The sequence below is a fragment of the Erpetoichthys calabaricus genome, chromosome 18, assembly GCF_900747795.2.
Source record: "Erpetoichthys calabaricus chromosome 18, fErpCal1.3, whole genome shotgun sequence".
Classification (NCBI taxonomy): domain Eukaryota; kingdom Metazoa; phylum Chordata; class Cladistia; order Polypteriformes; family Polypteridae; genus Erpetoichthys; species Erpetoichthys calabaricus.
Window position 1 is genome coordinate 48,437,491 of NC_041411.2, and position 12,498 is coordinate 48,449,988.

At 39.5% G+C, this 12,498-nt stretch overlaps 1 protein-coding gene across 1 annotated transcript; it reads right to left on the bottom strand.

Annotated features, from left to right (window-relative positions):
* Positions 1-1,221: 1,221 nt before the first annotated feature.
* Positions 1,222-12,206, bottom strand: LOC114668536 (thymus-specific serine protease). The gene is made up of 12 exons (XM_028824332.2): positions 12,066-12,206; positions 10,219-10,397; positions 10,039-10,138; positions 5,193-5,322; positions 4,985-5,108; positions 4,823-4,900; positions 4,628-4,675; positions 4,197-4,457; positions 3,974-4,115; positions 3,493-3,672; positions 3,264-3,409; positions 1,222-3,130 (listed from the first exon to the last, which is right to left on the bottom strand). Exons 1-12 carry the CDS (start codon positions 12,121-12,123, stop codon positions 3,065-3,067), a joined length of 1,512 nt encoding a protein of 503 aa, XP_028680165.2. The 5' UTR covers positions 12,124-12,206; the 3' UTR covers positions 1,222-3,064.
* Between the last annotated feature and the right edge of the window lie 292 nt (positions 12,207-12,498).

The window sequence follows — 12,498 nt, forward strand, 5'->3', positions numbered from 1 at the left end:
AACACCAATGATGCCTTAACTAGAGACATTTTAAACAACTTCAAGTCTGTGTGCCGCCTGAAACTACACAACACTATTTAATCAGGTTGTATGGTTGCCAGTATTCAAATGTACTTTGCATATTGTTATTATTTATGAATATTACCAATAATACATTGTTTTATGTGTAACTTAATTCCTGCTTGTCTTTTTACTACACCTAATTGCCTATAGATATAGAAGGGAAGGTTGGGATAAGTTATATACTATAATACATTATAAACTGTGGTAAATCTGTGAGATTAGGCATTCTGACAAAGGGTACATATTAATAATACAATAGGGGAGAGTAGAGCAATATGTTTTACTCTACCAAGACAAAACAGTAAGGAACTGTCAGCCTATTCTAGGGGACATTCTCAGAGATGAGAATTAACATACAGCTAGTAACTGGACCAGGCTGCAGATCACTTGTTTTACAAAATTAGTTCACAAATACATAATAAAAAACAATAATGAAAATGTATATTCATTCTGTTTTTGTTGCATATGTAATCTATCCCAGCAGGTAGGTATTAATCACCTTGACAGTCCATTGCTCGGCACATCTCTTGTACACCATCACTTAGCAATAAAGATTCAGTTTACAGCTGTTGATTAACCTAAGAGACACATCTTTAAGGTGTGAGGGGAAACCTCAGTAAATGGAAAATCAACACAGTGACCTTAAGAACATGTGAACTTGGCTTTAAATAACAGGGCTAATAATCAATCTCTGGTCCCAAGAGTTGTGATGCAGCTACACTAAACGTTGTATCACTAAGCTGTCCTTGTTTATTCAATAAAACAAACAAAAATAAATGTACATGTCCAGAACATGACCTTCCCTATATAAAGCTCTGATTTTCATAGTAAAATATTTAAGAGCATTATTTTAGTAGATGCAATAAAATGGAAGAATCTGGTATTATACTCTTGTCAAGAACAAACACTTTTTCAAAAGTTACAAACAATGCTACCATTTGACTGGATTAAGTAGTTTTTTTTTGGGTTATCATGTCCACAGACTCACAATGCGACACACGCGGACACACACACATAGAAAGACATCACTCTAAAAGTGGTTAAATCTTGTACAGGGATAATACATGTAAATTCATTGAATATTTAAAGTCAAAATATTTACCTACCCTATATTAATATCTATAGTATATATAGGAAAAATAAAAAATGCTAAACATATATGATCATAAATTGTGTTTATTAAAATTTAAAAAAATATTCATTGGATTATTTTCCCAATGTACAGAAGGAAATCTTTACCAAGGCAAAACAAATAGCAGCGACTGAAAACTGTAATGTGTAAGAGAACTCTGGAGTTTTCTTTTCTCCTGAACATGATGCAGTTTAATAAATTTAAAATTATTTTACTAAAGCATACACACAACTTTGGTCTAATATGCATGATAAAACTATGTCCATACTCAGGAGCACCAATTATTTAAAAGAAAGTGGAATACAAATATTAAAATAAAATGAAAGAATCCTTAAGAACCAAATGCTATCAAATTACTTTACAATATTATGCAACTGCTCTTATGATATACACCAGATGATAAAAAATAAAAATGTTTTTGTAAAAAACTGTTCAATGTCCCATTTTATTGCATGATCAGTCCTTGAGAATCCAGTTCGATTGGTTTGCCTTTGGCTGTGTGCTTTATTTCATGTGATCTGCATGTGAAAGGAGTTCCTTTTAGTGTGACAGCCAGCTTATCTTTAAGGCATGATACATCACAGAGTTTTAAGCTTGCTTAAATAATGACACCATTCTTGAATTAGTTGATGATACTGTATGATCCACCAAGATTTGGGACATTTTTCATAATTCAAAATCAGCAACACAAATTGTTAGCTGACAAATTGTAAATCTGTCGGTATTTTTCAGAGAAAAAAATGAATCTAAAATATTTCTCAGCATAGAATTAAAAGCAAAGCACAAAACAAGTACAGACAGAGGCCGAAGCTCATGAAGCTTTTCATACCATTAACTGCTTTGTAAAGGCATTTTTTGGCAACAACAGGAGGCACTTTGTAAATTACAACAAGCTTGAATGCGGGCAAATTGTGAAAATGAAGCGGGTAGAGGGAGGTAACAGTTAAAAAATACACTTCACTAAAATGGACACATCAGCAGGTCTTTACCTGATCCCAGAACACCACTCGAGGATATGGAAGTATCGGAAACCGCTACCCTCAGGGGTTTTAGGAAAGGTTACATCAATCAAAATGACACAAATGTATTAACAGTGTTCAAAGAGAATTACCGACAGTTATATTTAATCATTTACTGCAGATAAATCCCTTCAAGCTCAACATTAAGATTCTCTTAGAAATCAAAATGATCCAAAGAGCCAGCATCATGCTCATAATAAGTAAGGTTTTCAAATATTTTTGGAAAAAAGTGAGATCTTAATCTAGCAAGAACATATAGATTATAAAGTCACTGTATATCTGAATATCACAGAAGTAATTAATGGAAAAAGTGCATAATTTGAAGTGTACTGTAGGACTCAGATAAGAGGTGTGCAAGTATACAGACAGAATGCTTAATTGTTCAGTTAATTACAGTAATGTCAAACTGCAATATAGTATGTTTTGAATATAATATACAAAATTCACCTAAGAAGATTGTGTATCATTTTACATTATGATTATCATTACACTATGAGCACAAAAAGTAAGACTTTCTTGAAGTACCTATTGTACAGCATCCAGCGATTGGAGAAAAGTGGACACTTGAAAATCTGGGCTCGTCTCTTCACACTGGCTAGGTGACAGGAGATGCCCAGGATAACTGAATAATGCGGTAAACATCCTTTGGAATGCTGAGGCTAGCATGAAGAATAATAGTTAAAATGTTTAAAAAAATGTAAATGCGAAAAGGCAAAAACCAATACCAAACCTGAACAGCCATCAAAGTACTGTAATAACCACATGCCATTCATTGCTGTTAACAGTTTTGTTGCCCAACAGCTGCTTGTAAACCACTGTAGTATTAAAGTCCTCAGAGGCTGTGTTTCTTTTAGTCATTTTTAGACAGCTCCTCCTGAGCTGCTTGGAGCCAATGGCCAACTTGATTTGCAATTTCCTAGATAAATAAATACACATATATACATATTTAGATGTACACACATAACTGAATTTTAATTACACATGGAGAGGCTCCACTTCATGCAAGTAACAATTCCCTGTAATCTCCACATGTAAACAATACTACTTACCAATCGTGCCATCTTAAGGGGAAAGGTGTCTGTTGGCCTTGCAGAGTTCATATTGGCACAGTGAGATGTCCCATTAATAAGAATGGCCAACTCAGATCTGCTTTGGTTGTGAAGAACACTCAGTGCATGCCATGGGTCAATATCCCCTAAGAGGTATTAAGAGGGTACAGTGAGAAAAAGAACCAGGAAACTGACAAAACTAATTCAGCTGCATATTGTAAGTCTGTACCATTGACAAAGAGGATCCTGCTGGATTTTGGGTGGTCAGCTCCATAATACTCATTGGTAAAATGCACTGATTCATCCACACTGGACAATGGGACACCAAAGACTTCCTGGCAGAGCTGTACCTGTGACTGCAGTGTCATAAGAGGAGAGAAGGGGCACCGGGAGTCCTCACAAGTCTGGTCTGAAATGATAAGAGAAGCACAGGTACAAAATCAATTGTCTCACTTATGTCTCACATGAGAGCTTCATCCATTTCAAATGCCTGCATCACATACTACATGGTCCAGTCATCTATTTTTATTTTTACAGACTTCTCTCATAGAAAGTCTACTCAGTCCAACCACTTACATACACTTACATACAAGTCTTAGTGATTTTCACTCTTTTCCAAGTACTCTATTGTGCAGCCAAGAACATCTCTTTCTCTCGCTCTCTAAAAAGCAAGTGTATAGAATGATAGGGTGGACATGAACAACACTCACAGTAGCCAAATTCTGTGCAGGTCTGATAGTACCACTGTCGTTCTCCAACACCACTTGGAGATAAACTGGTGTTACGCAAGACAAGCAGCTCCATCTGGTATGAATTGTCTAGACATTTCATTCCTTCCGTCTCCAGGTACCTCTTAGGGAGAAAAGCCAGGACAGTGTTAGACATAGTATACTCTCCAGTGGATATGCACCGGGAAGATGATATTGTACATACCTGAAGGACTCGAATAAGCTGTGTGTGGCTAGGTCCACTGGTCATTATACTGCAGATATCTGCAATGTTGCTTCCAGTAATCTCATGGTCATACTGCACCGCTCCCATAAAGATGTCTGCCAGATTGGAGACTAACTGAGCCTGGTCCTCTGGCAGACTAAGATTTCCACAGGAAAAAAAGTCCTTCTCCAGCACAGAAAGGTTTCCAGCCTTTAGCATCTTATCCACAACTTGGAATGCTTTCCGAACAGCCTGGAGACACTGGAAAAGAGAAGTCTATTACTGCAACTACCAATTTATAGCCATGCCTAAAGTTAATTTATGCTGCCCACAAGCGTGGTATTTTGAGAGCCAGGCCATTAAAAATCAACCAGTAGAAATACAAACATCCCTTTTACCCTAACTCTAACAATGAAGGGAGCACTACTAACCTCCTTAGAGCCGCCAACTACTGGATTGGACAGGCTGGCAGCCACTACCTGAAAAATATTATAGCTATGAATGAATAGAAGAACAGACATAAATGAAATTTGACAAGTGGATATTATTCACATGAGAGACATAAAAGTGACAAAATGGAGGACCGTGGACTGTGTTAAATGTAACACTCCTTCAGTAACCAATACCTGATTGTAACCAGTGAAATCCAATTGAGCTCTGACTGGTGCTGATGATGATACAGCAGCATAAACTAGGTGTGGAAACTGAAAGAAAAGAGAAAGGTACATTGATTAGAAAAAAACAGGGCAAAAGACATGAATAACATCCAACAACACCAAACCTGTCACCTTCAGTCGGAACCAGGCTGACAGAGAACCAGGATAGGAGCCCCCAAAGCAGATCCACTTGTTGCTGCTGCTCATATTGTACTGCTGAGTGATGAAGAGATGAAAGGAAGCAAGATCCGCCAACCTGCAAGGCAGGAGAACAACAAATTAATAAGAAAGTTGAAAGCAATATACTGTATAAACCTTAATACCTGAGGCCAACACTCACGCCTGCTGACTGGACAGAAAGTGAATGTTCTCATCAGTCAGTCCATCTTCATTAAGGCTAACTCCATAATACCGGTGCTCCAAAGCAACTAGTAATGCCTTATACTGCTGTGCCATCTCAACATGGTGTCCTGCAAGGGAAAGTGAAACACAAAGAAATATTAAACTAGAAAGCTGCAAACTCTCTGCCTTTTAACAAGGTTTGAATTTGTTCATATGTTAAGATATAGTTTACTTAATTTCAAATGTACTTGTATAGCTAATGTGATGGTTAACACAATGATACACATAGACAAGTCATTTTCAGTGCCCTTACGTGACCTTGTCAAAAAGTGCAGACACTCTTAGGCCATCCACAAATCAAAAAGGGCACCAATGAAGCCAAAATGCCAACAAGAGGAAATATTAGTGTTTTCTATAATAATAAGAAAGGATTAGATTAGAAGTGGAATAAAATACAAGGTAGGGGAAACCATAAACACCCAATACCTTCTGGTTATCACCCATGGACTGACTATTCATTGGGCAGTCACATGTGCCCACTTCCCACTTGACTACACAATAGCCCAAGAGCTAAGCACACCCTTTACCTCCTTCTTTCCTTTATAACTCTCCAATGTCTGGCCACTCTTCCCCATGCCAGCCAAGTGCCCTTTCCAACCATCCTCCAAACTCCACATTCAGTGAAACTGTCACTATCCAATTGCACCACACATATGCAACACTTTTATGCATTACTTTGAATTTTAAAATGCTGTCAGGTCTGAACTACAGACGTGTGTTATTTTACAGCATTACCTGAAAGCTTGTTTCAGTTTGGGATTGTATTGAGGTTTGCTTTACCTCAATTGGGAAATAAAGATTTTGGTATAAGTTTTCAGCTTTGCAACATATTGAAAGAATATCTTTAACAGATTGCTTCATATTCTGCAAACTACAACATGATTCTAAGTCAACTGCAGTGTGTGTACAAAAATTTTAATAATCAAACATATGATGCCTTTGTTAACATTTGTGTTCCTTGTGATATAGCCAATTGATCATAGGGATCATAATGAAAAAGGATTTACAGAGGTAAAAGTCTTCAGTATCAAATACAGTGAAAATGCTGTAAGTGTTATGTCTCGTAAAATATTTGTGTATGCATTACAGGCTGGGTAATACTGTAAATAGTTGTGTCGTGCACCTGCATGAAAATGTTGCATATGCATGGTAAAAATTAGGCAAGTAATGCAACTCTCATAGCCACAGAGCTATGAACTACAGGCCAGAATCCTATCCTGAATTTTCTCCAACTACTTCCATGGTCAGGTTTAGCTTCTGGAACCCTGGAGCAATCTGACTAGAACTCCACCTAGTGGTCCTGGGTGTCCCTGCATCTTAAATTCCGGCTTTCATTGTATAGGTAACTTTTCAGTTTTGATTCTATGAACCTCCAGCATGGGTCCAAACAGAACATAATTAAACTCCTGTGGAATATTATGTTTGCAGATGACATTGTGATCTGCAATGAGAGTATGGAGCGGGTTGAAGAGTCTAGAGAAGTGGAAATATGCTCTAAGAAGGAGAGGAATGAAGGTCAATAGGACCAAGACAGAATAAATATGTGTGAATGAGAGGGAGGTCAGAGAAATGGCAAGGATGCAGAGAGTAGAGTTTGCAAAGGTGGATGAGTTTAAATCCTTCAGATCAACAGTACAGAGTAATGGAGTGTGTGGAAGAAAGGTGAAGAAGAGAGTGCAGGCAGTGTGAAATGGGGGGAAAAGAGTGTCAGGAGTGATTTGTGACAGATGGGTACCAGCGAGAATGAAAGGGAAGGTCTACAAAACAAGAGTGAGGCCAGCTGTGTTATATGGGTTGGAGATACTGGCACTGACAAAATTACAAGAGACAGAGCTGAAGGTGGCAGAGTTAAAGATGTTAAGATTTGCATTGGGTATGATGAGGATGGACAAGATTAGGAAAAAGTACATTAGAGAGTCAGCTCAGGTTGGACTGTTTGGAGACAAAGCCAGAGAGGAGAGGTTGTGTTGGTTTGGAGATGTGCAGAGGAGAGAGGCTGGGGGATGGAGCCACCAAAAAAAAGGGAAAGAGGAAGGCCTTAGAGGAGGTTTATGGATGTGGTGAGAGAGAACATGCAGACGGTGGGTGTGACAGAACAAGATGCAGACAACAAGAAGACATGGAAAAAGATGATCTGCTGTGGCAACCCCTAACGGAAGCAGCCAAAACGAAGATGACATAAGAATGGTCCTGTGAAGGACAGGCACCCTGTTCTAGGTTGATTGCTGCCTTGCTCACTGTGCTACCATCATAGGCTCTGGCACCCTGTGAACTTGAATTTGCTCTGAGAATGATATATTATGTTGTGTTCGAATTGTTCTGATTTGGATTTCAATATTTTAATATTTAAAATATGGTGCTGCCAGAGAAACTATTAGCTGACCACAACACTTTGAAGAATAAGACAGATTAGGAAAATGTTAGCTATACATATGAATAGATGGATGGAACTGTGACTTAGTATTGCAAAGTGACTACAATGAGCACAGACTACATCAGTGTGAAACAAAACAAGTATATTAATAAAAGCAGTGCAAGTGTAATGGTTAAGGCTTTGCAATTCAAACCCTGAGGTTGTGAGTTCAAATCCTGCTACTGACACTTTGTGACCATGAGCAAGTCACTTCACCTGATTGTGCTCCAATTGGAAAAAACAAAAGTAATGTAACCAATTGTATCTGAGATGTTGTAGGTTGCCTGGGATAAAGGTGTCAGCCAGATAATTAGTAATAATAAACAAAATCATTTTGCAAACAAGGGGCGGCACGGTGGCGCAGTGGGTAGCGCTGCTGCCTCGCAGTTGGGAGACCTGGGGACCCGGGTTCGCTTCCCGGGTCCTCCCTGCGTGGAGTTTGCATGTTCTACCCGTGTCTGCGTGGGTTTCTTCCGGGCGCTCCGGTTTCCTCCCACAGTCCAAAGACATGCAGGTTAGGTGGATTGGTGATTCTAAATTGGCCCTAGTGTGTGCTTGGTGTGTTTGTGTGTGTCCTGCGGTGGGTTGGCACCCTGCCCGGGATTGGTTCCTGCCCTGTGTTGGCTGGGATTGGCTCCAGAAGACCCCTGTGACCCTGTGTTCGGATTCAGCGGGTTGGAAAATGGATGGATGGATTTTGCAAACAAATTTATTTTGATATATGCTAGTAGTGGGCTGGAGTGATCCCCTAAACTCGGGATTCTTGAAGTTCAGTCTTCCAGGGCTGCAGGTATATATTTCAGCCTAACTTGTTAATTAGCAGATAATTATTACTGTTGAAGCAGTTATGGCTCAAGGATCATTTTTGTGTTTCATTTTAGTTAATAGTGAATGCAGCAATTAGAAGCAATGAGAAGTAATTCATATCTTTTCATTTTCTTAACCAGCTGCTAATTAACAATGAGAGGCAAATGACAAAGGAGCCAGCAGTTCACAGTCTAACTTTGTCCCATTCGCACCTGTGTATGTTCATTATGAATTCTCCATTTTACTAACATATTTGGAAATAAACTGAAGAGGAAAAAGTGAAGAACTCAGAATTATTACATCTTCCCTGAGCCAGAAATTATGTAAATGATCATCCTCAGCAAGGAAAACCCTACAGCACAATATAAAAATGACATTTTTACATTTACATTTACAACATTTAGCAGACACTCTTATCCAGAGCGACTTACAACAGTGCTCAGTAGTCTACGACTGTTCTTCAGTCTTTTTAGGCTAGGATTAAATCTACTGTCATTAAACAAGTTACCGCTGACCAAGTTGTACACAAAACCCTGCTAGAAGAAAAGAGTAAGTTTAGTACAATTTTTTTTTTTTTTTTTTTTATATAAAGAGAAAGGGTAGAAAAAAAGTATGGGGACTTTAGTCCCCCAAGTGCTGTTTAAAGAAGTGTGTCTTCAGACGACGTTTGAAGACAGTGAGGGTCTCCGCTGTTCGTACAGCAAGAGGAAGTTCGTTCCATGACATAGGAAACTAAAAACACAAATAAACCATAAACTTCCCAGTGACCCTGTGTTAGGATATAGCAGGTTGGAAAATGACTGACTGACTGACTGAAACCATAAAATTAGATAAAAAATTCTGCTATCGGTAAGAATTGACTTCTGATTGATCAATTAGGCTTGAACAAAAACCTGCCATCTCTGAGGTCCTGCAAGACTAAACTTCAGAGCCCCTGCCCTAAAGCATTAAAGATAAAGCACCAACTAATCCAGGACAAAGGACTAGGGCACTCTCATACATAAGTTATGTTCACTTAAATAGGGTCTATTTAGAGTTGAGTTGTGCATAATATTAGGATATATGACAAAACCCAGGTACTCAGGAAAAATCCAAAAAGACACAGGGAGAATCTACAAACTTCACACAGACAGTGAGCAGACCAGACTTTGAACTTAGGTCCTTGTAAGTACAGTCCTAACTATTGCACAATCATGCAACTCAGGTTAATAAACTATCAAAATGAAAATACCAAAAATAAGCCCATGTAAACAGTAACTGAAATATATCACTTATGATGTCCACTGCTCAGGTTATTACAAAGTTTGAAATTTTTATCTTCATAATCTAGATGATCATAGTGATGAAAGTGGGTGACAGAATACAGGCAAAACATAGCTATTACTATAATGAGCTACGGCCCTCAAGCGCTATATAAATGTAATGAATTATTATTATTATTAAATATCAAGGCACAAATGTTACATGACAGACCACGTCTAGTTCAGGGTTTGGTGACTGAAGAGATAGAGTGGCAAAAGGAAATAAAAAAAAAATAAATAAAAATAGGCACTGTGGTACTTACCATACTGAACAGAGTATGGAGACAAGGATCCTTCACCACCAATGTACAAAAACACGGGCCCATGGGGCTTCTGCCAGTAGGCATCATTCACATAATACCTCTAAGGAAGGAGACAGCATATTACCAACTAGCTAGTGCTATATTACTGTTTACATCAAAGGCTAGCAGCTACTTTTTTACCTGCTTGAATGTCCGCTTTTCCTGCCTGTTGAAGTGGTCCAGGAGTTGAGTCAGCATCATTTCTTTGGGCATGCTCAACTGGGGGGTAAGATGCCATTGCATTCCCTTTGCCAAGTGAGAACGGGCTTCCTGCTCCTTGGACAAAAAGACCCGGTGCTGGATATGACGAAAAACATTTCCTAGAAGGAAGTGGAAAGAAAGTACATTTTGCAGAACTATCCAGTGTACACACACACACACACACACACACACACACACACACAGAAGCACTATGACTGCCTTACACTAGAGTTAAAATAAAAAGGATAAAGAACTGAAAGAAGATCTCATGATGAAAGACACTGTTAGCCAACACAAGTCTGTCTCCCTTATCTGAATGGTTTTACCCTTAATACTGGATTTTAACTAAGATTACATTGCTGGGTCTGTTCATTTAAATGGTGTCATGCTAACATTTTTGAGACAGTATATTTTTTTCACGCACTACATGCTGACTGGAGTTTTAGCAGACAAAGAGAAAATGTGTGAGGCAAGCACTTGTTAAGTGAGTTGAAGCTTGCATGGCGTGCACTCTCTTGTTTCTTAGATAGCTGTGTGTATGTGTGTGTGTGCTTGTCGGCATATTCCTTGCTGTGTTAGGTTTGTATATGTTTCTAAGTCTTAGGGTCAATATTGTCAAAAGTACCGAGTACACTGAAATTCTTACTTCCATGTGCTAATCACCATGAAACACATCACTATTGGCATATATAACTACTTTAGCTTGAAATTTTAACTACTATATAATAAAATGCTACTGTGTGTGTGTGTGTGTGTGTTTGGCTTTGGTGGCTCAGTGGTAGGGTTGATGGTATACACAGTATACTTAGTGATTTGAAGTTTAATTCCTGATTCTGAGATTATGATCTTTTTCATTTCAACAACAAAGCAAATAACGCACTGAGTGATGTTTGGTCACTGAGTTCCTCTTATGTGTGAGTGTGTCTAGAATAACCGCTGTATTAAAACACTAGCTGCCGTTGCGGAAAATTAGTCGCTTGTACTGATGTGTGCATCAGTACTTCAGCGGACACTGATGTTTGTATCTAACTGGACGGTATGTGTGTGTGTCATTATTTCACTGATGTTTGTTATCTGTGTATGTGCGTCAATACCCCCGAGAATGTTTGTTTCCACTTGTCGGGGTGTCTATTGGTTATGTCGATATATGTGAATATGTCAAACTAGGCTCCGTCGATTATGGCTTCCGGTAGCTTGTCTGTTAGTGTTTCACTAGACCCTGCAGACTGACTACTCCACCCAAGCCCACCCAATCCGGATCTCGCAGATATGTGTGTATAGCTCAATGTACTCTATTAACTGATACGTATTGTAACGCCCTGGTCTCTACTTAGCGACTGTACGTTTGTTTGTGAAGTAACACTTGCCTGGGCTCAGCTGACAGTGTGTTTCAGTACCTTACATGTGCGTCTACTACCTGGTTCTGCGGACTTGTGTGCTTCACCGTTGTCAATGTACAGGGTAAACGTTTGTTACTATCTCACAGGTGTAGCTACTTTCACGATTGTTAGTAACTCACAGGCTACGCTATTATGCGCGGCGACTTCCTCGAATACAGTACTACAGTGATCGTTGTAGTCGGATCCAAGGGGGGTCCGCGCGCGTAGTCACAGCAACAGACGCGCGAGGAGTCCAATCAAGTGACTCGCGGGCACATACATACACGGGCGCGCGAAGAGTCCAATCGACTGACTCGCGCGCACATACATGCACGGGCGCGCGCCCGCTCGTCAGTCCGTCTGCCCGCCTCTCGCTCCGAGCTTGCCGCCGTTTTCCCAACAACTTACCGCCATAAACGCCGAGCAGCGTCGCCAGCAGCAGCCAAACAGTCGGACGCAGCAGCATGTTGACAAGACTCAACTCTGGACTGGACTCACCGGCTCGTGACTTCCGTCAATTTTTGTACAAGATGCAGCCCGCCCTGCTCTCATGCTATTGGCTGATTCATTTTTTGTTTCGCTTTCTCCTGTTGTTTTAAGACACTTATTTATTTTATTCATCGTCTCATTAGTTCCGCTTATTTGTAGGACATATAATATTCAGGATACCACGATGTTAGACATACACGTATAACCGCACACATTCCGTATATACTGTATGTGATGTAGTATGTTAGCTCAAAGCTAGTTTAACTTTTGGCAGCCTTGCACTCTGATTGTTCCTCTATTTCTCTCCGTCGTCCCTCTCACGTGGCACTTCTGTACTTTACCGACACGTCTA